The 24,709-nt window shown below is 40.0% G+C and overlaps 1 protein-coding gene across 1 annotated transcript; it reads left to right on the forward strand.

Moving 5' to 3' along the window:
• Positions 1-21,048: 21,048 nt before the first annotated feature.
• Positions 21,049-24,390, forward strand: LOC149190155 (uncharacterized). Its single transcript, XM_089410441.1, has one exon. It carries the CDS (start codon positions 21,049-21,051, stop codon positions 24,388-24,390), a length of 3,342 nt encoding a protein of 1,113 aa, XP_089266567.1.
• The last annotated feature ends 319 nt before the right edge of the window (positions 24,391-24,709 follow it).

Here is a 24,709-nt window from a genome sequence, read left to right on the forward strand (position 1 = left end):
TTCTCCCTCCATCCGTCCATCCATAGGACCACTGCTCTCATAAGACTGGCAGTTAATAAAATCAAATCAATAACTCGGTTTTTCTTGACGACTAATGGTCGCTTATGTTGTCCTTTTGGACTTGGCCAAAGGTTCAAGACTAAAGGTTCAAGGCAGAAGGTTAATTCCTTCCATCCCTCTGTTGGACTAGTTGATTATTTTGATGAAGGGAAAAGGGTTACAAACTTTTGTTGGGACCTAGTTAAGATTCTAATGTACTTGGTGAGGTAGGTGATGAAGGCTTAAGGTGACATGAGAGGTTCAGGGGCTAGAAAAAGGCATCTGGTGAGGGGTTAAAGGGAAAATGTTACAAACTTATTTATGTCTGTTTTTTGACTAGGTGGGTGACTTACTGTGCTTTACGCAAACTGGACTAGGTGGCAAGTAAGCTCTAGGCTAAAAAAAGCAGGCATGCATAAACGGGTAGGTGCGACTATGGACTTGATTTTTTTCACATCCCTACTAGTAGGTCTTATGAGCATAAGAAGTAAGCAAGAGACATACCTTTGGTGAGAAGCACAAGCTGGACCGTCACCGATTGATAGTTAGTTGCTCCCCCGCCCCGCCATAAGGCGCTCAACCTCAAAGCAGATGATTCAATCCGTCCTGTTATAGTGAAAATTTGAGAATTAGAATCAAATGAATATATCTTTATTGATTTGTTGGTAACTTGCCTACAAAGGAGTTTGGAGGCGAAACACCTCACTCAGCTTTCCCCACTCCTTCTTGTTTTTTGCCACCCGATATCTCCGACCCAAACAAGTGTGCATATTCCTAACATAAGCATAAATAATCATGTTATGGGATTATTATATATGTAAGTATACCACAATAAGCTCAGCAATCACCTTCTCATGTTACACCATCATTAACACTCTGCTCCTAAAATGCTAAATCATCACAAGTAAAAAGATGTTGTATTTTTATGTGTGAAATGGCTCTGTGTGGTAAAGTGGAAGGCAAAAGGTGGTTCAAGGGTAAGGATAAGGTTGAGGGCTCTGGCCCCTCTAAGAAGATAGGTCCTCATCAATCAAATCCAATCAATTTCAAAAATCAATTTTGTCTGGGTTCATTCCATGCACTGTGCCTAGTCCCCACCCGCGCAACCATCCCCCCCCCCCCCCCCCCCCCCCCATCTCTCCAGAAAGCAAAGTCCGCCATCAAGCTAGCTTCCAAGCTCCCCATGCAGCAGCCCACCAGGCCCCTTGGCTAACAACAAGTGAAAAAAAGAAACGACCCACTCAACAAAGTGTATGAAACCATCCTAACTATATATATAGCAAATTAGTGAAAAGGCAGTCATTTATTTATCAATCTCGTTCTTTTGGTGAGAAAGTGGCTTGATCAATATGCTTTTAAGTCAACAAAAAGGGTCAATGTCTTTCTTTTTGACAACATACTCCTACTGGAAGAAGACTGTATCAATCAATTAATTCAATCAAATCTAGCAGGTCCTATCTCAGAGGTAACATGTTATAAGAACTTTGATATAAGCAGCTACATGTTGTAATAAGCATCACCCATCTAGTTGGTATGGATTTTGTATTCATGGATGGCTAAGTTGGATACCATTATAAGTAATAGGGTTAGTCTGAGATTCCAGGTTGTTGTAGGTCTGCCTATGGTTTCCCAGTGTTGGCAACGTGAACCCTACCAGTATCCCTGCCTACCCTAGGTGGGCTGGATATTGAAAGGTGGGATCTTGGGACTCATGGCATCTATGGGATGGGGTGAACTTGGTGGCATCTCATTCGTTGTATCATAGATAACTAAAGGTTTAAGGTAAGAAAGTCTCTTGATTGGCTTAAGAAAAAGGTTCCGAGGTTCAAGGCTTATAACTCAAAGCTTCCTTTTGGCATCTGTCAAACCGTCCTTTCATAGTGAAAATTCTTGAAATGCCAAAGCTACAATGTATTGTCTACACTATGCTATAATGAAATGTATATATCTACGTATATAACCAAGTTGTGGCAAATTGTTATGGGATATCACTCACTCACGTGTGACTCACAATGTAAATCATAGTGGTGGTACCCTCCTTGTGTCATATCGTGCAAGGGTTGTGCATAGTCTAAAACTGCGCATAGTCAAGTTATTATCCCCTTGCCCCATCCATGTGATAAGCACACTTAGCTTTAGCTAGCACACACACACACTAGCCATAGTCTCGGTTATAAGTTATAACATGTAAAAGGTTCTTATCCCATCCATTGTGTGTGTTCGACCAACTTTTGGGGTTTAACCATCATAAAGGCAAAATGTGTTTTGAGGTACCACCCACCCGAGACATCCCTCTTCTAGCCAACAAGCTAACTCAATAATAAGAAAGCTCGCAAATAAGAGATAACTAGTGTCGTAGAGTAATGGGTGCTAGCCTCAATTTATTTCCTTCCTGCAAACCATTTTTCTGCCACGTGTTCTATCATTTGTGGGGGTTTGCCAGAGAGGAACCTCGTTACCAGACTACCTTCCATCCATCCAACTATTAGCAATTTTGAGCATGCTTTCATTAGCCGAGTAACCTTCCCGAAAGAAAGAACTCCTTTCCCAAAAGAAAGAAAGGTAGAGTCCTAATCTCCTTTAAATAGTTTGGAGTTTGAACTCAATATCACACATCCTCTAGCCACCTAATCAGATTTGTTGAGGGAGAGAATCCATCCGAAAAGAAAGAAAGAATGGATGGCCAGAGCAGGAAAGAAAGAATATTACCTCCCATGCAACTTTCCTTCCGAAAGTAGGATAGATAGCCCTTCACCCCCGGTTGTAATGTTGATATCTTAACTAACGCTTCCCAATGAGGAGGACCAATGCTTCTCATGAAGGTCTTGCTTCCGTGAAGTTGGGGGTGTTAACTACAGCTGAAATTAGGGAGGGAGTTCGATACTTTTTCCATCAACTACTTTCTCTAGGCACCTCCATCAATTTTTCTCAAACTTGAGGGACCCACCCCCACCAGTTGAACTCATTGAACTAACCTGCTGCTAATTCTATTTTGTTTGCCGAGTAGCATGCTACTTGGATTGGATACCGAGTACACAAAATAGCCTAATTTTCCATTTCCATCTAATAGAACTGAATTTTTAGGGGCCCATGGCATTAGTCCTCATCAGACCAGTTAAATGGATTTTATATTTATTGAACTATGCCCCCTTTACAACATTTCTCTATGATAGTTGAGCATACCCCAAAGCTGATCTAGGGAGGTTTATATGCTAGTACTCAACAACGTGGTTACTCTACTCCACTTGGAGACTCCACTTGGCTACCCAAATGCTTCAATCCACTTGGATTTTATACCCCCCTAATTCAACGGGCTACTCTTCTACGTTGGAATGCACTAATTGACTGATCGACTCCGATAATCCACTTGGCTACCTGACTCCTCAAATCCGCTAATTAACTCGACTTGGTTACTCCGACGCTGATGGAGATACCGGTTATAGAAAACAACCTAATTCAACATTATTTGATAGGAAATTTTATACTTTTGGGGGGGAAACTCCTTAGTCGCATATGAAACGAGATTTTCTCTTTATTGATCTATACCCTTTCTGATCATTTACCTATGAGTCCCTGATTGTGATCCACTAGTAGATCCAGGTAGGTTTAGATTCCAAGTGGCAATCCCTATGAGGTATCGATTAACGCTACTGCAATATGCGAGACCCTCATGAACCATTGATCACTAGATGCCCGAGAAAGATTGAAACTACGTTACCCACTAGGTCATGTCGACCGAGACTCCCTAGTCATTAGAGGCAACCAGAGACAATTGATTATGCCTTGCCGAGAGGATTCGACAGGAGATTTTCAAAACACAATGCAATATCCAGTCGACCAACAATTAAGCCCCAAGATTGATCCCAATTCACGCTCATAGCTGGGTGGGATTTGTTATTCAGGCTTGATACTCTACTCGGCTTTCTTTGCTACGACGCTTTCATACCGGGATAACTGAGTGGGATACGAGAAGAGAATCAGCCACTATAGAGGTAGTAGTAGGAGGAAGATATAAATGGAATCTGGCATGGACCAATGGGGAGGGGGCAAGAGTTCATGATTCCAACTTATCCTACCTACCTAACATCCCTTAAGCACAAATGATAAGGTACATGATGTAAAGTGTAGGGGAAAGATATAAATGGAATCTGGCATGGATCCAAATGTTTAGAATGCCAGATTCCATTTATATCTTCCCTTTACTAAATCTAAGGGGGCATCTACGACTTATATATGTAGGCAACATAGCCAGTTGTATATGCTTGGGGGGTTCTTAGTAAGGGTGGATCATGTATTCACAAGGGTACACCCGACTCGTATAGATCAGGAATAGTAGGCCTTCTTTTGTTGTGATTTCCATATGCCCTAAGCTTGTTAGAGTAGGGTAACCCTTCTTGTGGATTGTTGAGGATGCATGATCGATATTTTGTCTGTCTTTCTTTCCCTGTCCCTATTTTTTTTTCTCAGTAAAACTATGCTAAGTAATTATATTATGTACAAAAGAGCATTACAAGCAGTGAAACAGGTTCCCCATGGCCATATGGAGCACAATGGGTTGGCAGCTGGCTTTAGCAGAGTGTGTCCAAGCTGCCTCAAAACTAATCAAGATTTTCTTTTTAACATTAACCTTGCCCACACAGGGGCTGTGACTCAAAAAACCACCCTCGCAGGGGCGACCGTGGACATGTGAAATCGCCCAGAAAAGACTTACGAACTGACACGAAGTTACAAAAAGACCTGCAGACGAACTAAAGACCCATGCAGAAACATTTAGATTTATCCTAAACATAGAAAACGACCGAGACAGAAGACCTTAGAACTGGACCTGTGCAAAAAGAAGGATGACGGAGCCAATGTCTGCTACTCCTCCAGTTCCTCCTCCGGTTCCTCCTCAATGATCGGGACCCAACCATATTCTTTCGGGAGGCCTGCTCGTTCTTCTCCCGCCTTGGACGTCGACGCCTCCTGCGTCTAAGGCTGGGCGGGTGCTTTCTCAGGTATTCCTTTTGTATTATCCTCAGCCCTTCCCGATTGGTCGTCGGAGGGCGTTTCTCTGCCGTTTGAACCCTCATCATCCTCCTCTGAGTTCCTAACGAAAAGGACTAAAATATGAGCACTGAGGTGTCCCAAATTGAACACTGCGGTGCCGAAGGCTGGAAGCTCTGGTGGTCCTTCAGCTGGGTTGCTCGCGTCTAGGAATTGTGATGCCTGCAGGTGGGGAGTTCCAGCCCGTCTATAACAGTAGCAGCAACAACAATGGTGGTGGGCATCCGCTGCTGGAGGGCGGGAGGAGCTCCCACGACCACTTCCGCGTCGGCATGGTTGTCTTTCTCTTGGCTTAGCCATGGCAACAATGGAGCTGGCTGAGAGAAACAGACCTTCCAGTTCAGGGCTTCTCTTCTCGTCACTTGAAAATGGTGCTTTGAAGTCCCTTTCTTGAAAATCAAAGAATTCAGAGTTCTCAGCGTCTGCCAGAAGGTAGAGAATGTCCAGGCTCGAATAGTGTGACTCCATACCTTCAACCGACATAAATCCCTTAACATTCCATTGAATTTTGAGCGCCATGAATGCGCCCTGCCCTCCCATCTATCCGTCTTTAATCTCATTAAGAGGTCTGAGCGGGGGCCCGCAAATTTATTGCTGCGGCGGCGTCCCTGGAATTCTCCCATCGGCTGGCTCGTGTCATCACATGCTGGCCATGTGGCTTGGCATTCGCTCCCGTGCTTACACCCGCATCCGGGTTCTTTCCCTGTCCCTATTGATACAAGTGCAAATCTATATTATATATGTGTGCATGTGTCCCCTTCATTGGTATGATCTAACCCATGCTTGGCACAAATACTTACATATCTCGATAAGAGAATGTAAATAACAGCAATCCCTCCTAAGCAATTCATAAAGGCAAGTGGTATAGGTCAAACAGGTCTAGGTCTTATGGTAGGTTGTATGGTAACACATAAGTAAAGATAAGGGTAGGAGTAAAGGGAACACAGTAAAGGTTATAAGTGCCTCACCCCACCCAACAATCTGACCTGATCTCCTAAGTTCAGGAAGTCATTCATAGGAAGTTCTGATCCGACAATTCCACAATGATCTAACATAAAGTAAAGCATAAAGTAGGCAGAGTATTGCTAGTCTCCACCCATTCGATCTCTTTCCTAAGTTTTGGGAGTATTTCCCAAAGGCAGTGTGGAGGATAGCATAATTCCTAGTGGGAGCCCATCCCGAAAAGTAAAAGTGTTACCCCATAAAGCATTCCTGCCTAAAGCACTAGGTTGGGGCATGCATAAGTAATAAGTACGATAAGTTCTTAATTCTAGGTGGGTGAGAGGTAATAACATTCAAGGCGAGCATCTCGTTGGCTGTCTCAATGAATCAATCATATCTGGTTGACCGGGTTATGTCCTATCCCCCCAATAATAGCAGCAATACTGTCATACCTACTAAGTATTCTTGAATTCATGAATGGGTTGGTAAGGGATAAAGCACTTCCTCCTCCATCAACAACTGTAAAGTATCTAGGTGATAGCCCGAGCTGTAAGTAAAACACTTTCTTAAATTAAAGATATTAAGAACTACGTATATAAAAGCAAATAACTAAACTAAGGGGTATAATAAGGTGATCATAAGTGAGGTAGTATGAACCCGTTCTTATACCAACATCTAAGACAAGGGATCCTAGTGATATCTACTAAGCGCTTCATTCAACTAAGTAATTGGTCTAGGGCGAACATGTATAGTTTTCTAGGTGAGGCGGGCAGGTAGGTAAGGAAAACATCAGTAAGGTATAAGGGAAGGAGTTGTTTCATGCCATCATCAATGTCATTCCATGCAAATAATTCTGCTAGGGTATCTAGTTGTATGACCGTACCTTGTCTAAGCACTTCATTCAGTTGTGGTATAGGGCATTATAGTTAGTAAACACAGAAGTTAAGAAAGAGGTAAGGTATAAGGGAAAGAAAGGGTTGTTTCATGCCATGTCGAGTCTCTAGGTTTATTTCCTAGGTGCATTAATTCAGTAAATGGTATAAGGGGCTAAAGGTCTAGGTTTTATGGTGGATACATACATTGTAGTGATGGTGACTCGTTGTATGTGATACTGTCTGTAAACTGGTTGAATCACTAATCGGGCCTCTGTTGATTAGGGTGAAATCAGTAATCAAGTCAAGTAAGGGTAAGTGGTTGTTTCATGCCATCTCCACACCATGCCCTTCTTCCCAAATAATATAAAGGTTCATAACGATACTTCCTAAGCGCCTCCCTCATTAATCCAAGTGGTATAGAGTGAAAAGGTCTAAGTCTATAAGTGAGTGGGTAGAAGAGTTAAGGTCCTAAGTATTTGAGGTCTATTCCTATTCCAATTCCCGTCGTTAGAAGAATCATATATCCAACAACATATAAATTGAAGTCAAGTGGTAATGTAAGCTGGTGCAATGGTGTCTGAAGCCCATACAACACTACATAAAACAATACAATAGTTACCCGATTAGAATTCGAATTCGAAAAAACTATATCATAGTTACCAGGTTAGAATTCCAATTCAAATTTGAATACTAAAATACAAAATAATTCCGTTCAATTTTTAATTCTGAAAAAATTCGCTAATATAATTCAAAAAATTCAGAAATATTTTTCAAAATTTATCTAATCTACTTGTAGTTTGAATGCGCTTTAGATTATCCTGTTGACTACTCACTTTTTCCAGACAATCTATTAATATTTTTAAATATTTGGGCAAAAGAGAAACCAACTTTTGATCTTTCATTCTTTGCTTTATTGTTCCAGGCATGTATCTTGAAAATAATTGAATTTTTAAAATAGTTCCACCGAATCGAACGAATCAACAAATATTCTCATGTTCAGAGAGTGAACAATCAGTAAAGTAAGCCAAAGCACAACTTATAAGTGGATTAAGTAAATTTCGAAACATATATCTGAATTTTTTGAAACATATTAACCAATTTTTTCGGAATTGAAAAAAATTGAATCTAATTATTTCCTTACCTTTTTTTCAGAGGAAAAAATCTGTATATGTTATATTGAGATCATATAAACTATCTGATAATTACATGATTACATGGATCGATAGAGACCTTCGATCATATAAGACATCGACTAATTATTTCCTTACCTTATCATATTCAAATAGGAATTAGAGTTGAATTTGATAACTAAGCTTATAATTTGAAGCTTTAGTGCTATTATTTCTTTAACCAACAAAAATCTTTTGGTCTTTTACCTATGAAATGAAATATCAAAAGTTAATTATGGAAATAATTCGGTTCAATTTAATTTATTTTTTTTTCTCTTAGGAAAAAATTCTTATATATGTTTCGAAATTTACCTAATTTACTAGTAATTTGAGTGCGCTTTTAATGTTTGGGCAAAAGAGAAACCAATTTTTGATCTCTCATTCTCCGCTTTAATATCCCGGGCATGTATCATCTCTGTATCTTAAAATGAATTGAATTTTTTAAATAATTCGGCCGAATCAAACAAATATTCGAATTTTCTAACGGATTACGCCAAATATTCGTTGATTGAGTTGATTAGGCGGAATTATCTTTAAAAATTCAATTCATTTTGAGATACACAAACGATACATGCGGGGGACATTAAAGCAGAGAATGGGAGATCAAAATTTTGTTTTTATTTTACCCAAATATTAAAAAATATTAATGGATTGTCCAGAAAGAGAGTGAACAGTGAGACCACACCCAACTTATAACCAATTTTTTTACATATTAACCAACTTTTTTCGAAATTGAAAATATATTAAATGGAATTATTTCCTTATAATTAGAGAACACTCACTAAACACAACACACAGAACACACTTGCTTCATTTGATTGCTAACCAGGTTTTTATATACATCAAAGAAGTTTCTGGAGTCGGTGGCTTTTTCATGAAGCTATCCAGCTCTCGAGACATCCGCCGAATTCTCCAGAAGAGACTAGCTACTGCATTTATTGTAGGTGGTTAGAATTAATATCTTCCAACACTCCCTCTTAATTCCAACCATAGCACAATACATAAGATACTGTAAACATATTCTTAATTGTCATGCCTGTTGGTCTAAGTCTCCTCTAGGCTTACAATATAATCTTGATTTTTTACAACACATAACTTACTTCTACAAAACTCAAATTTTGCCTTCCCAAGAGGCTTAGTGAATATGTCAGCTACATTCTCATTTGTATCACAATATATTAGAGAAATTTCTTTTGATTGGACCTTTTCTCTTACAAAATGATATTGTGTGTCTATATGTTTTGACCTTGCATGACATACAAGATTATTCCCTAGTTTGATGGTGCTTTGATTGTCACATTTGATCACTGTAGGTCCTTGTTGATCTTCACCAACATATTCAAGTATTCTTCTAAGCCATATAGCTTCCCAGGTGCCACTACATAATGCTTTATATTTTGCTTCAGTTGATGACAAGGAAACTGTTGCCAGTTTCTTACTGCTCCATGATATAGCTCCCAATCCTATATTGAAGATGTATCCAGTGGTAGATTTCCTGTCATATGGATTTCTAGCCCAATCAGAATCAGAATGACCTGTCAATTCAACATTACAAGCATTAGTATATTCAATACCAAAATTGATAGTTCCTTTTAAATATCGAAGGACCCTTTTGGCAGCTATCCAATGCCTTTCATGAGGCTTAGCCATGAATTGATTAAGTACGTTTACTACATAAGCAATGTCTGGTCTAGTGGTAGTGAGATAATTCAGACTTCCCACTAATTGTCGATACAATGTTCCATTCACCTCTTTTGTTCCATCATCACTTCTTAATTTGATATTTTGTTCCAATGGAGTACTCACTGCTTTACATCCATTCATATGAAATCTTTTTAGTACTTCATTTGTATATTTGCTTTGTGTGATTAAGGTTCTTCCATCATTTCTCCATACTTCAAGACCTAGACAATAGTGCATCTCACCAAGATCTTTCATCTCAAATTCCTGTGATAACTTTATTTTTATATATGTAATCAATTTATCAACACTCCCTGTTATTATTAGATCATCAACATATATAGAGAGCAATACTATATCCCCATTTCTATCTGTCTTGACATACAAATTAGGATCATTTTTACTCTTTTTAAATCTTTGTTGAAAGAAGAATTTGTCGATTTTCTCATACCAATATCTGGGGGCCTGTTTTAGTCCATATAAGGCCTTTTTTAACTTGCATACAAGATGTTCTTAACCCTTCTTTACAAATCCTTCTAGTTGAACAAGATAAATTTCTTCTTTTAAGTCACCATTTAGAAAAGCTGACTTTACATCTAATTGATGTAGCTTCCAATCATATTTAGTTGCCAATGCTATCATTATTCTGATTGTATTCATTTTTGCAACTGGAGCAAAGGTATCTTCATAATCTATACCTTCTTTTTGTGAATAACCTTTTGAAACCAATCTGCCTTATACTTGTCTATGCTACCATCTGCATTAAATTTTGTCTTGTATAACCATTTCGATCCTATAGGGACTTTATTTTCAGGTAATTCTGTTAATTCCCAAGTTTCATTTTTCATTATGGAGTCATATTCTTCTTTCATAGCTTCCATCCATTATTTATGATTTTTAGCTTGTTCATAATTTAAGGGCTCAAAAACAGTGATTACTTGAGACATTAAAGCATAATCTTTATACCTGATGGGGGCTTGAATCTATCGTGTTGACCTTCTTAGAGGTTCATTACTTTGTGGAGTACCTTCTCCTTTTCTTCTCTGTGGAGTGCCTTCATCACTTCTTTGTGGACTTTGATTCCTTGATGTGTCTTTTGGAATGTCCATGTGTTCTTGTACTTGAGTTGATTCCACAACTTCTTCTTCTTCCTTAAAGTTTTCATAAGGAGACTGCCATGTATTATGTTCATCTTCTTTTATTTGTTTATCTACATGTTCATGAAATATAACATCTCTACTTGCAAAGACCTTGTGAGTACTTGGATCATACATTTTATATGCTTTTTGATCAGTGCAATATCCAATAAAAATACATTTGATGGCTTTGGCATCTAACTTTCTCCTATCTTCTTTAGGAATATGAGCAAAGGCCTTGCATCCAAATATCCTTAAATGACTAACTTTAGGTTTAAAACCATAAAATGCTTCAAATGGTGTTTTGTGCTCAAGATACTTAGTAGGGATTCTATTTTTAAGATATATAGTTGTGTTAATGGCTTCAGCCCAAAAACTATTAGAAAGTCCTTTACTTTTTAACATACTTCGAGCACATTCAACTAATGTTCTATTCTTTCTTTCAGCTACTCCATTTTGTTGAGGTGTATGTGGTACTGTAAATTGTTGCATAATTCCATTTTGTTTACAATATTTGATAAAAGATCCTGAAGTGTACTCACCACCTTTATCTGATTGAAGAATTTTAATGCTCTTTCCTGTTTTCTTTTCAACCATACTCTTGAATTCTTTAAAGTATTCAAACACGTCACTTTTGTTTCTTATAAAGTATACCCAGGTGTATCTAGTGCTATCATCAATAAATATAAGAAAGTAATATGCTCCACCAAGTGACTTAGTTTGCATTGGACCACATACATCAATATGCACTAGTTCAAGTATTTCATGTTTTCTTCTATTTTCATGCACAGGAAATTCTTCCCTATGTTGTTTTCCTAGTGCACAACCTTCACATTCAAAGTGTTCACCCTTAATAATTGGAAGACCTTCTACCATCAATTTCTTTTGTAGTAACATTAGGTCATTATGATTTAAGTGTCCATACCTTTGATGCCAAAGCTCTATAGTTGACATGCCTGTTGATGCCAAAGCTTGATGCCCATTCTTCATTACATCCAACTTGTATAAGCCTCCAACTCTCATTCCTTTTGCAACAACCTTGTAGTTGTCCTGCACATCCTTTACCAAACAATGTGATTTCACAAATTCAACTTTTAAATGTTGATCTGTGATAGTAGAGACTGAAATTAAGTTCTTCTTTAATCCTAGAACATACACCACATTTTGAATTTGTTTTTCTTGTCCGTTAGGCATCATAACACTTATATTACCATATCCTTTAATTTCATGTGATCTATTATCTCCTAAATAGATGTGTCCACCATTATTAATCTCATGATAAGTATCAAACCAATCTCTTTTGCATGACATATGGATTGATGCACCAGAATCTATAAACCAAGCATTATCATCATCAGTGTCTGCTGCTAAACCAGCATTGGACACAAACAATTTAAGATTGCTAACATCTTGACTAATTGCTTCATCTCTATCAACATAATTTCCTGAATGCCTTCTTTGTTTAAATTGATCAGACCTCCTTTTCATGCAATTCTTAGCAAAATGACAAGGATTTTCCACAATAATAACACACATTCTTAGCATTTGTCCTTGGTAAAGGGGTACCTTGAAATGATTTTACCTGTGGCTTTTTGCCTTTATTTTTCTCCCACTGTTTGCCTTTGAAGGACTGCTTCCTTTTGGCCATCAATGCCAAATCTGAATTGAGATATTTCTGTTTAAGGCTTCTTCTTCACTCTTCTTCCTGCATAAGTATACCTACCAACTCATCAAAAGTAGGAGCCTTCTCTCTAGCTGAAAGACCAGCGATAAACATTTGATATTCATCAAGCATTCCATTTAATGTCACAATAACCAAGTCTGTACTAGATATTGATTCACCAATGTCACCTAGTTTATCCTTTAGATCTTTAATTCTAGAAATAAAATCACTAACACTTTCATTTCTTCCATCTTAATTGAAAGAAGCTTACTCTTTAAATACAATATTCGATTTGTAGTCTTCGTCTCATACAAATTTTTGAGTGTCCCATGTCTCCTTGGATGTTTTGCACTCTCTAATGTGTGGAATAATGTTGTCCTTAACCGTCATCCGCAAAAGCACCTTTGTTTTGTTTTCCCGTCGCTCCCAATCTTGAATTGCAGCATCTATGGCTTGAGGTGACACTGGCTTAACTTCAGCTCCAGCCACAATCGCCCATGTATTGTTGCCTTCTATCAAAGTCTGCAACTTAAACTTCCAATTTGCATAATTTTCACCGTCTAACTTGTTAGAGTAAGATAAATAAGATTCTTCCAATACATTAGCCATGTTACTTATTTTCACCGTACCAATCACCAAAAAATTACTAATTTTCACATAAAATTTTATAGCTGTCCCCTTTAAAGAGCTAATATTAAAAACAAAAATATTGGCCCCACTCACTTGTTTTGGGCTACAACAACTCCTTGGGAATTGAAAATCTTTGGCTAGATTTTATTGGCAGCAAATGGCTAGATTTTACTGAAGGAACATGTCAATACCACATTTCATAAGGAGTCTGGTTTCTTATAGCATTAGATGGACATCTATTCTTTATATATGCAGCACATAGAATAGCATCAGCCCAAAACATTATCTTTACATTTTTGAAGAAAAGCATGGAGCGTACCATATTCAAGATTGTTCTATTCATTCTTTCAGCTACACCATTCTGTTGGGGATTATAAGGCACAGTTGTTTGATGTTTGATCCCATGTTGGCGAAGATAGTTTTCAAATTCATTGATGTGTATTCTTTTCCATTATCAGTGCGAATAGACCCAATATTAGATTGTGCATCATTTTCAATCCATTTATGAAAATTCTTGAATGTTTGAAAAACATTAGATTTGTTCTTCAATAAATAAACCCAGCACATTCTGGTGTAGTCATCAATAAACGTCATGATATATTTATTTCCATTTGCAGAAGAAACAGGCATTGGACCACATAAATCTGAATGAATGAGTTCAAGTTTCCTATGTGCTCTTGAATGTGAATCATGAAAAGATTGTTTGCTATGCTTTCCTAGAATGCAAGCATCACATTGCTTAAGTTTTCTAGGAATTGTAGGAAAACCAGCAACACCATTTTTCTTCAACAAGCGGAGACTGTCATAGTTCAAATGTCCAAATCTAGCATGCCATAATAAACTTGATGGAAGTGTACCTTCTTCATGATGAGAATTGTATGAGAAATGTTGTGCATGATCAGAGGTTCCTTGCAGCTTGATAAACCTTTCTTTTTCTACTCCCATCATGACAAGTGAGTGGTCAAATGCTTTTCTTACCTCAAGCTTGCCATCAAACATATGAATGGAGTGACCTTGCTGGTGGATGTGGACCAAGGATAAGAAGTTTCTCTTGAGTTGTGGGAGATATAGAACATGATGCAGAAGAAAGTTTGGAAGACCAGGCAATTTAAGCCTGATTGTGCCAAGCCCTGTTGGCTTGATTTTTGATTGATCTGCAAAATATACTGCTCCATCAACATTGTCAGTGAAATCTTCAAAAAAATCTTTTCTATGAGTCATGTGACAGGTTGCTCCTGAATCAAGCAACCAATCATTTTTCCAGGAAGCAAGTGAAGCATTAAATAAATCTTCATTTACTCCAATGTTACATTGTGCCACAACATAGTGAGCGGATTCAGGTGCTTTACCTTTGTCTGTATCATCAATTTTACCTTTCTGTTGGTTTCTTTTCTGCTCAATTTTGTCCCATGGTAGCTTGCATGTAGAGGCATCATGTGATCCATTTCTTTTGCAGTGAATGTAGTGTAAATCTGCCTTTTCTCCTTGAGAATTTCTGCCCCCCGCCTCTGAAATATCTTCCTCTTCCTCTTCGTCCACCTCTTCCTCTTGTAGAGTCTTGAGCAAGATGCTTTTCTTTATGAGCAAGGCACACAGTCTCTTCAGAAGATTCAGGGGTTTTCTTCTTTCCAAAAGCTTTCTCTCTTTCAGAAAACTTTTTCACAAGAGAGTCAAAGGTTATATCTTTGAGATTTCCATTTGCTTGCAATGACTCAAGATAATTGGAGTGAGTAGGATAAAGTGCCTTGAGAAAAGCGATAAGAGGAATATCCAATTCAACCTTAGTAGATTTGATATCATGCATTATAGACTTTACTTCAGATGCAAGAGCAAGAGGATCATTATTTTGCAGTTCAAGAGTGAAGAGTTTAATCATGAGTTGAACAACTTCAAGTGCAGAATGTGAGTCATAGAGTTCTTTCAGCTTTTGTAAAGCTTCAAAGGCAGTTGAATATGACGAAATATGGCGACTCGCCTCTTCATTTACAGATGATGCGATTAATGCATAAGCTTTGATGTTCTTGTTTTCCCAAATGACGAGCTCTTTGTTTGAGGTAGGTTTTACTGGGTCATTGTCTCCTTCTCCGACACACACTCCTTTCCACAACTCATTGAAGATGAGGGTATGTTTTATCATCTGGGACCATTCAGGATAGTTCACCTTTCCAATGAGAACTATTCCCACCATGGATATGATTGAATGCATTCTGTAAAAAAAATAGTTTTGCTGATAGAAAAATGCTTCTGCCAATATACAGTAAAAATGTACTCAAAAGGGCATTCTCAAATGGCATTATCATCTTCTAACACAAGGTTTTCATGTACCCATTGGATCACAGCCATCACAACTTCAATACACAGAGAAAAAAAATGACCTTCAAAAAAAACGTACACAGCCACCAATAAAAAATTCAATGCATACGCAGCATACAAGTCCAATTCTTCATACCATACGGCCTCCTTTTAAAAGGGCTGCCTCAAACATTCTGCCACAAATTTGTTGTTAGCGTTCAAATGTATGCTTTCAACTATTTGAAAGGAATATAACCAGCACTATAATGTGCTATCAAATCCTTCCACTAGCAAGCTCGAATCCTCCAGCTGAGCCGAGCAGCGTGCTGTTGCGTATATGGATTCGCGTACAAAACCTCAACCCCCGGTAGTAGGGTTCCACAAGATTATGTGCCAAATTTTATGAAATTTTATGTTTACTCGAAATGGTGAGAGAAATGTACATATGGTCTGCAGACTTAGACCGGCTCAATCACACGAGCTCTGAATCGTTCATTCGCGCCACTTGACGAACAGTAGCCGTCCAACTGGATTGATCGAGTGCGTTCTTTATCGCGCACCGGAAAAATGCTCAGTTTCTTGCAAGGAAATATATCACGCTGAGGTATGGAGACCGGGGCTCGGCTACTGCAAAACTGAATGTTCTTTGCAAGATAGAGCCACCACCACCTCGTGAAATGATCACACTCTTCTGACGAGAGAGGGCCGGACCCTCTGCGGCTTCTTTACTCGATTCCTGCAAACGTTTCCACTGCCACCACCGTGGAGTAGATGGGCTCTGATGGCCTTCTTCCAGCACTGCGTTGTCCTTCACATAGGAGTTATGTTAAAAGAAAAACGTACAAGCATAGAACTCAACGCATTTTCTGCATACTAGTTACTGAAGTTTTAGTCTTCAACCAAGGCTCGGCTAACATTCCTTCAACGATAATACGCACCCTTCTCTGCACACTATCACAGTTCCAACGATACCACCCGTTCACTGCATCCATTCAATGTATGCAATGAGAGCAGTGTAACAGTAGGAAGGCTTGTCAGAATCTGGCACCAACGTACAACGCTTCTTTCAGGACAGTATGGACAGCGCTGGACAGGACAGCGCTTCAGAAGAGCAGGGCGCAGGTTTTATAAATGGAATATGGCAGACAGAACGTAGGCAGTACAGGCACTCAGTCAGACAAGGGAGTTACAAGGCACATGAGCCAAAAAAAGGAGCTGGCTCTGATACCATGTCAGGCCAGGCAGTAACTCCATTAGGCAAAATCTGATTCATATATTTCATTCAATCAGGTAGGTCTGTTATATACATGAGGGAGAGACTGTTCAGTTCATCTCCCGATGACTGTTCACATTTCTCATTTGTTTATTTACAATAATTCACCCAATCACAAGGATTATGTGTCAACAACTTTCATTTTTTAGCATATTTTTTATCCTCCCGATCATATGGTGTTGATATTGCATTAGTAGGATTATTTGCAAGTCCTACATGGTCGTGGTTAAAATGTGCAGTAGTATATTTTTGGGGTATCGCACTCCAATCCTTAAATTTGGGATAGTTGTTGCAACTGCACGCACAATTCACATATCTTGGTGATAATTCACTCAGGATGTTGTATGCATAACCACAAGACAAACTTGCTACTTCAAGAACAACAATGAAAGATAAATCTTCCGAAATCTTGGTGAGATGATATTCTCAAATCTTCCATTCCTTCGGTGTATCTTTGCGCCTTTTAAAGGAAATAGCTAGTTAATAGAATTTAAATAATCTTCGTCTCAACATCTCAGGGATGGAAATAAAGGCTTCTCAATTATTATTTTCATTTCAAAGTGGCTTGGCCCTTTACCTCTGCATTGCCAAATTTACCTGGTCGCTTGACGTTCAAAATCCCCCACCTCTGAAAATCCATTTCGACCCAGTAGAAAAATGACCCATACATAGCATGCAAGGCCTAGCCACATGTCCATATGTTCCATTTGTTAATTTGTGGCCAGTCCCGTGAAAATGTATTGTTAGTGCATTCCATTTAATATTTATTAATGTGATGTAAAATATGTAATCAAATTATTGCCCTTTTTTATGAGGTTTCAACTTCTAATGAATGAAACAGGTTGGTGAGGAAATGGAGTGTGATCATTTCAATTTGAGTTGTCTTTAAGTGCCACTTTTTGAAAAGTTTTTCGGTTTATTTTCCAATCTAATTTGTCTAGAAACCGGTAGGGATTCATTGAAATCACAAGTTTGATGGGTGAACTCTGCACAATCGAAGTGGCCCAAGGGTTTCAGGTGTTGAATCCATATATGTAGTAAAAAAACCAATTTAAACAACACAAATCAAGATTTCACCACACCTTTTTCCGTCAGATTCCGATCAGAAATCCATCGGAAACTCCAAAAAATTGCACTTAAAGACAACTCCATTTCAATTTACATGCAGCCTAGGCATTTTCATTTTCGAGAATTTCAAATTCACTAGCCAACTTTGATTATGTGTCAAATTTGTTGTTCAATCCATGCATATCAAATTTTCACTTCATTCAGTGAATATCAAGTTTGGATTGGTGAATGGTTTCGAATTTTGCATGTTTCAATTGCCCATCAACATTTGGACATTACATGTTGGAAGGCCCTCGGTACTATTTATATGTTTTTTATTTTCTTTGATTTCTTTTTGTGCTTTGATTTTGCATATTTTCATCTTATTCATCGCTTTTAAACATTTAAAACTGCTAGATATAATAGCCATTTTCAAAAAGTTGTTTACCTAGGTATGCATCACAAAACACTTTGCTTGCAATCATGACAAATGAAGCCTTCCCCTTCGCCTACATAATAGTCACACCAGTCAAATCCAAGTAGCTCAAGAGAAAACTTAAAACTATAATTAATATTACAAATAAATGGTCACACTAGTTAAAGCCTAGAAGCTCAAGAGAAACCTTAGAAATGTACTTGATATTACAAGAATTATAATGGATGCTATGATATTTAAAGATATTCAAGTTATGAGTTTAATTATGTTGTTTAGTGGCTTATATAAATAGTAACCTAATAAATTTCACATTTTTCTAATGGTATATTATTTATATAAAATATACATATAAAATAAATATGTTGTAAGGCGTTCCGTCTGAAAGAAACTCCCCTCCCATGTCACTTGTAACTTTGTCAGCCTTTGGAGTTGTGGGAGGAACTGTTGGTATGGAATCCTCTTGAGGTCTAGACAGACGGAGGCTACTGGAGGCGATTCAAACTTCCCGCGCTTGACTGGTTCTGCTCCCCAGGCTCTGCTGGCAGGCTGCCGCCAGTCGCTGCCTTCCTCCCTCCTGCGCGCTGCGCTTCCATCCTCGGGCCTCCTTCCCGGCCCTACGCTGGGGCCCATTCCCTGATCTCGCCCTTTTGAGCTAGCTTCTCAGTCTTGAATGGCTGGGAACGCCCCCCCCCCCCCCCTGATCCAGAGAACAATGCAAAGCTCTTCGCTTCCCTGATCCCTGATATTGCCTCTGCAAAAACTCGTCCCTCTGTCTCTAAGTTTATCAAGAAACTGGATGAAATCCCCGAGGTATCTCTCCCTCCATCTCTGCCAAGGAAATCTGCAATCACCCTCGCTGAAAGAGGTCTCGTAGGTCAGTTCACTGGCCTCTGGCCTTCTCCAAGATCAGTCCAAAAATGGGTGGAGCGCAACTGGATCGCAATGACACAAGGGAAAATAGCCATCAGATTTTGTGGAAGGGGCTATTATACATTCATCTTCGAAACAAAAGAGGACAGGAATCTCATATTTAGAAACGGCCCCTACTTCATGGACTCAAGAGGCCTCTATCTGAACAGATGGACTCCAGACTTCGATCCGGAAATGGGCATCCCAAACGCAGTTCCGGTCTGGATCCGCCTCCCACACCTTTCGCTCCACTGTTGGGGGGACGAATTAGTAAAGGCAATAGGGAATGCAGTCGGCAAATATATCGAAAGATCTGAGCCAAGGGAGAACATGCATGCGTGCACCAGGATTTGTGTAGAAGTAGATCTTGGGAAAGGCTTGCCGGAAGCCATCAAGATCAAGGTCGACCAATGGACGCACATCCAACAGCTGGACTACGAGCAACTGCCCTTCAAATGCAAGGTATGTCACGAATACGGACACTTTGCAAATAGATGTAGCAAATCAAAATCAAATGAATCCATTGAAAATGAAGAATCTCCGGATGGCCAATGGGAACAAGTAAAAAAGAAAAAATCTTCTTCCTCTCAAGGGCCCAGCTCTAAGCCCTCCCTGGAAACCCCCCCCCCCTCCCTCCCCTCCCCCACCCAGCTCAGCTCCCTCTTTTCCCTCCACCTCCAACCCTTTTGAATCCTTGGAAGTTGAAGATCCCTCTTCTCCTCCCCCTTCCCCTCGCAACAACTCATTAGCTGTCATCTCCTCACCTTCGATCCCTCTGCCCTCCCCTCCTCCAACAATAGAGAGAATACTCACCAGAAATAAACTGAAAGAAACCAGTCTTCCCTTAGATCCCCCAAGAAAGGCAGGTAGAAAGTCAAACAAGGAACTTAGAGACAAGGCAGCAGCAAAATAAATGGCTACTAGAGCACAACAACCAATGGACTCCTATCTTGACAGGCAAAAAGGAAGTGGGGAAAAAACCAAGGAGAGAAGCGGGACTCACCCAAAAACTGGTAAATGATGAATCTGGTCTCTTAGAACTGTAGGGGGATGGGCTCCTTCTTAAAAATAAATGCAGTTCATGACTTAATAAATCAGGAGCAGCCAGACATTGTCCTCATCCAAGAGACCAAAATCTCAGACCAAGATTTTCAAAAACAAGTTAAACGATTCAAAAATTTTGAAGGTTACTCAATAGGATCAGAAGGAGCATCAGGAGGTATAGGAACACTCTGGAACAAGAATAAATGGACTCACATCAACCTCCAATCTTGCAATTGGTGGATAAGAACAGAACTCAGAAACAAAGCCTCTCAAGAAGTCTACAGCATATACAACATCTACGCTCCAAACCATTACAGGGACAAATCAACGTGTTGGGACTCACTATCCTTAGAATTATAGTCCTCCCACGACAGTAACATAATTCTGGGAGGAGATCTGAATCTCATAAGAAATGTGGATGAAAAGTTAGGAGGAAACTTTCATTCGGACCCCTCAAGAGAGGCGCTGGAGGCTATAATCCAGTCTCATAATCTCATTGACATACCTCCCTTCAACGGGAAATACACATGGAGTAACAAAAGAACAGGCTGCCACAATATCAAAGAGAGGTTAGACAGATTTCTCGTGCAGGAAAGAATCGCAGCAAGCTTCTCTACCATCAAGAGCAAAATCATTCAAGATTTGGCCTCTAATCACAAACCTGTGGTGATGAACATGGAAAAAGGGAGAAATCTAGGGCCCCTCCCCTTCAAATACAATAAAATATGGGATTATAAAGAAGACTTTCGCTCCCTCGTTGAAAATCAGTGGGCAAAGGAAGTGTGGGGATCGCCTTACTACGTCTGGGAAACCAAATTAAGATCCCTAAGAGTAGTCATCAAATAATGGGCCAAGGAATACGCTGCAATGGAGAAGAGGAAAAAAATGGGTCTGCATATGCAAATGGAGCAGTGGAACAAAGAAAAGGAGAACAGCCAACCCACAAACGAAGATATAATCCATGAAAATGAAATGTACATGGAGCGATATAGACAAAATCGAGCTGAGGAAGAGGAACAAAGGCAGAAATCGAGGTGCCTATGGCTAAGGGCGGGCGACAAAAATACCTCCTTCTTCCAAAACAACATAAAGCTTAGGCGCACCAGGAATCAGATAGATAAAATTGAGGCAGAAGGGCATGAGTACAGCGACCAAGATGAAATTAAGGAGGCGGCTTTCAACCACTTTAAATCTCTTCTAGCAGCAGCCCCTCAGCAGTCGGACAGCTCTGACTTCCTCAGCGCAGTTGAGAACAAAATCTCAGACCCTCAAAACAGAGATCTGGATCAGGAGGTCACAGAAGAGGAAATTAGGGAGGCAGCATTTAGTATGCAACAGGACAAGGCTCCGGGCCCTGATGGTTTTACGGTGGCCTTTTACCGAAACCATTGGGACACAATCAAAAAATACTTTGTGCAGATGGTCAAAAACGTTTTTAAAAATCACAATATGGGAGACAACACAAAATCCTCACATCTAGCTCTCATCCCTAAGGACGTTAACCCTCGTTCTTTCGACCGCTTCCGGCCAATTTCCCTTTGTAATGTTTCCTACAAGATAGTAACAAAAATTCTAGCCAATAGGCTCAAAAAGCTCCTTCCTTATTTAATCTTAGAGAACCAAGGGGGATTTGTTCCCCACAGGCAAATCACAGATAATGTCATACTTATTCAAGAGGCAATTCACATCAGCATCAGCAGGAAGGAACGAGGAATGATAATCAAACTTGATATGGCAAACGCTTTCGATAGAGTCGACCACCACTTCCTAACTGTAGCTCTCAAAAAGTTCGGGATTTCAAACAACTTCATAAGCACCATCTCTGGTTGTATCTCCAACCCTTGGACTGCCCCTATGATTAATGGTCACCCAAGCAGGTATTTTAGAAGCACCAGGGGATTGAGGCAAGGCTGCCCTCTCTCCCCTTTCTTATACATCATAATGGCGGAAATAGAAAAACTCCGCAAGCAAAAAGAGATCACTGGAATTGGTATAGAAAGAGGGACTAAAGAGATTAATCATTCGCTCTTCAGGGATGATACCCTCCTCATTGGGGGAGCCTCAAGCCTAATGGCAAAAAGATTCAAGAAAGTCTTGGACGCCTTCCTAGTTGCCTCTGGAGGGATGCTGAATAACAAAAAATGCAAGATCTATACCTGGAATGTCCCTGAACAAATAAGGAAAAGAATCTCTCTGATTCTGGACATTCCAATGCAGAGGAACTGGAGTTATTTCTCTTATCTTGGTCTGCCTTTAGCCAAAGAAACAGTTAAGGCTGAGATATGGGCCAAACACATAGAAAAGATGAGAGGTCTCCTTCAAAGTTGGGGAGTTTCTTGGCTAAACCTGGTTGGTAGATCGACCCTTATAAAGGTTGTTCTCTCTGCTCTCCCCATCTACCAATATGTGGTCACTTTGGCTCCTGCCAGCACACATAAGCACATGGAATTATTAATGAGAAGTTTTCTCTGGCAGGGGGGAAAGCAAGAATCCAAGAAATTTAGCCTTGTCAAATGGGAACAAGTCATCCTTCCCTATGAAAAAGGTGGGCTCGCCATCAAAATTCCGAGCTTCTCCAACCGGGCTATGGGCTTTAAACTAATTTGGAGAATCCTCACTGGAAAAGGCTCTTGGTGGGTGGAAGTATTGAAGAGGAAATATCTGAATGGACCAAATTTTAATCTTCTTTCCGAAACAATAGCTGAAAGATCTTTCACCCCTGTTTGGAAGCTAATTAAAAAAGTCCTTCCTCAGTTCAGAGAGAACATTTCCAAAGTGCCTGGAAGCGGCCAGGAGGTCAATATCTGGACTGATAGAATCATGGGCGCCAGACCAAGAATCCACAACCAAAATCTCAGGCCTCTGCACATCTGGATGGAAGCTAAAAACTTAACCTCCTTGTATGATATTTCAACTTGGGACCGAAACACCTGGCAGGGCTGGAAGGACCTTCAAATCCCCAATGAACTCAGAGAACTATGGCTTAATCTTAAGGTCTCCCTCACAGGCGCAGCACCCACCAACAGAGGGGCTGAAGATAGGTATATATGGGACCCAAGCGGTGGGAAATTCACTGTCAGAGATGGTTACAAATTCCTCCAGGCATCCACTTCGACAGCCAAATGGAACCTCTTCACAACTGTTTGGAAATCAGAATGCATTCCAAAGGTCAAACATTTCAATTGGACTCTCCTCAAAGGAAAGGTGCTTACCGCTGAAAATCTAAGGAAAAGAGGGATCTTGGGGCCATCAATATGCTGCTTTTGTCGCGCTGAGGAGGAGAGCAGCCATCATCTATTCTTCCACTGCCCCCTCGCTCAAAGTTGTTGGACTCAGATAGTCAGACCAATGAAAATTGAAGAGACTTTTGATCAGCTATCCTCCCTTCAAAAAAACTGGGTAAAATGTTATCCTTATCCTAAGAAAGGTAAAAACAATATCACCCGTATGTGGAAATGCATCCCAGCTACCCTTAGTTGGCAAATCTGGTTAGCTAGGAATAACTGTATTTTTAATGACAAGAAGCCCAACCTTGTCCGCATACTGGCAAAAACAACAGCGCTCATATCTGAAACAATAAGTGCAAACTTGGTAGCTCCTCCAGACCAATCAAGCTGGCACAAAGAAGAGATGGAATGGTATAACAAATTCAGCATCAATCATAGCAACAATCAACTAGCACACCCCAAAGCTAGCACGAGAAGAATACACTGGAAGCTCAGAGGCACAAGGGAAGAAGTAAGTCAATGGATCCTAGATCAGAATTTCCCTACTTTGTATTTCGACGGGGCCTCCAAAAATAACCCGGGGGAAGCTGGAGCAGGGGGTATCATAAAGGACAGCCATGGCAAAACTCTGGTAAGCTACGAATGGGGTTTGGGCCAAATGTCCAACAACCTGGCTGAAGCTTACAGCCTCTACTTAGGCACCCTCATTCTGAACCGGCTGAGAATCAGGAATCCAATAATAGTGGGAGACTCGGCCATCGTCATTGCAGCTATGGTGGCGGGAACAGAATTTAAAAAAGAGGCCCTTAATAATGTAAAGCTCAGGATTGAGGATAATGTCAAAGAAATGGGAGACACGACTTTCAAACATGTTCTAAGAGACAACAACACTGAAGCGGATCATTACGCCACTAAGGCATCCAACAGACAGATCGGCCAAGTTAAAGAAAATGATCTCATATATGAAAAACCAGTCCCGTAGTCGGCTTAGTTGCCTGTCAAACTCTCCGACCAGTCATTCCAGCATCCATTCGACCTTTTGTCTTATCATTCCCCACCCTCCTTCTTGTGATCTCTGGCCAAAATCAGTCAAGTCGCACGCTGCATGCCAGGCTTTGAATTTCGATCCCCCCTTCTCCATGCCCACCTCTCATCATTTTTGGTCCGATCACAGGATCTCGATATCCCAGCTTTCTCGTGACTCTCCCATGCAGAATTTAGGTAGAAGTCTTTTCACGATCTCCTTAGACTGCTGCAAAGATTTTAAGCTGGTGGCTAATCCTAGCCAGATCACTGAGCTT

This window comes from Pinus tabuliformis, chromosome 3_1 (assembly GCF_031772625.1).
Source record: "Pinus tabuliformis cultivar Carrire ecotype Pingquan chromosome 3_1, CPIR1, whole genome shotgun sequence".
NCBI lineage: Eukaryota > Viridiplantae > Streptophyta > Pinopsida > Pinales > Pinaceae > Pinus > Pinus tabuliformis.

What these genes read in the sequence shown, in the direction of transcription:
- LOC149190155 (XM_089410441.1), top strand. Translation starts at nt 21,049, where the DNA reads ATGGAGAAGAGGAAAAAAATGGGTCTGCATATGCAAATGGAGCAGTGG.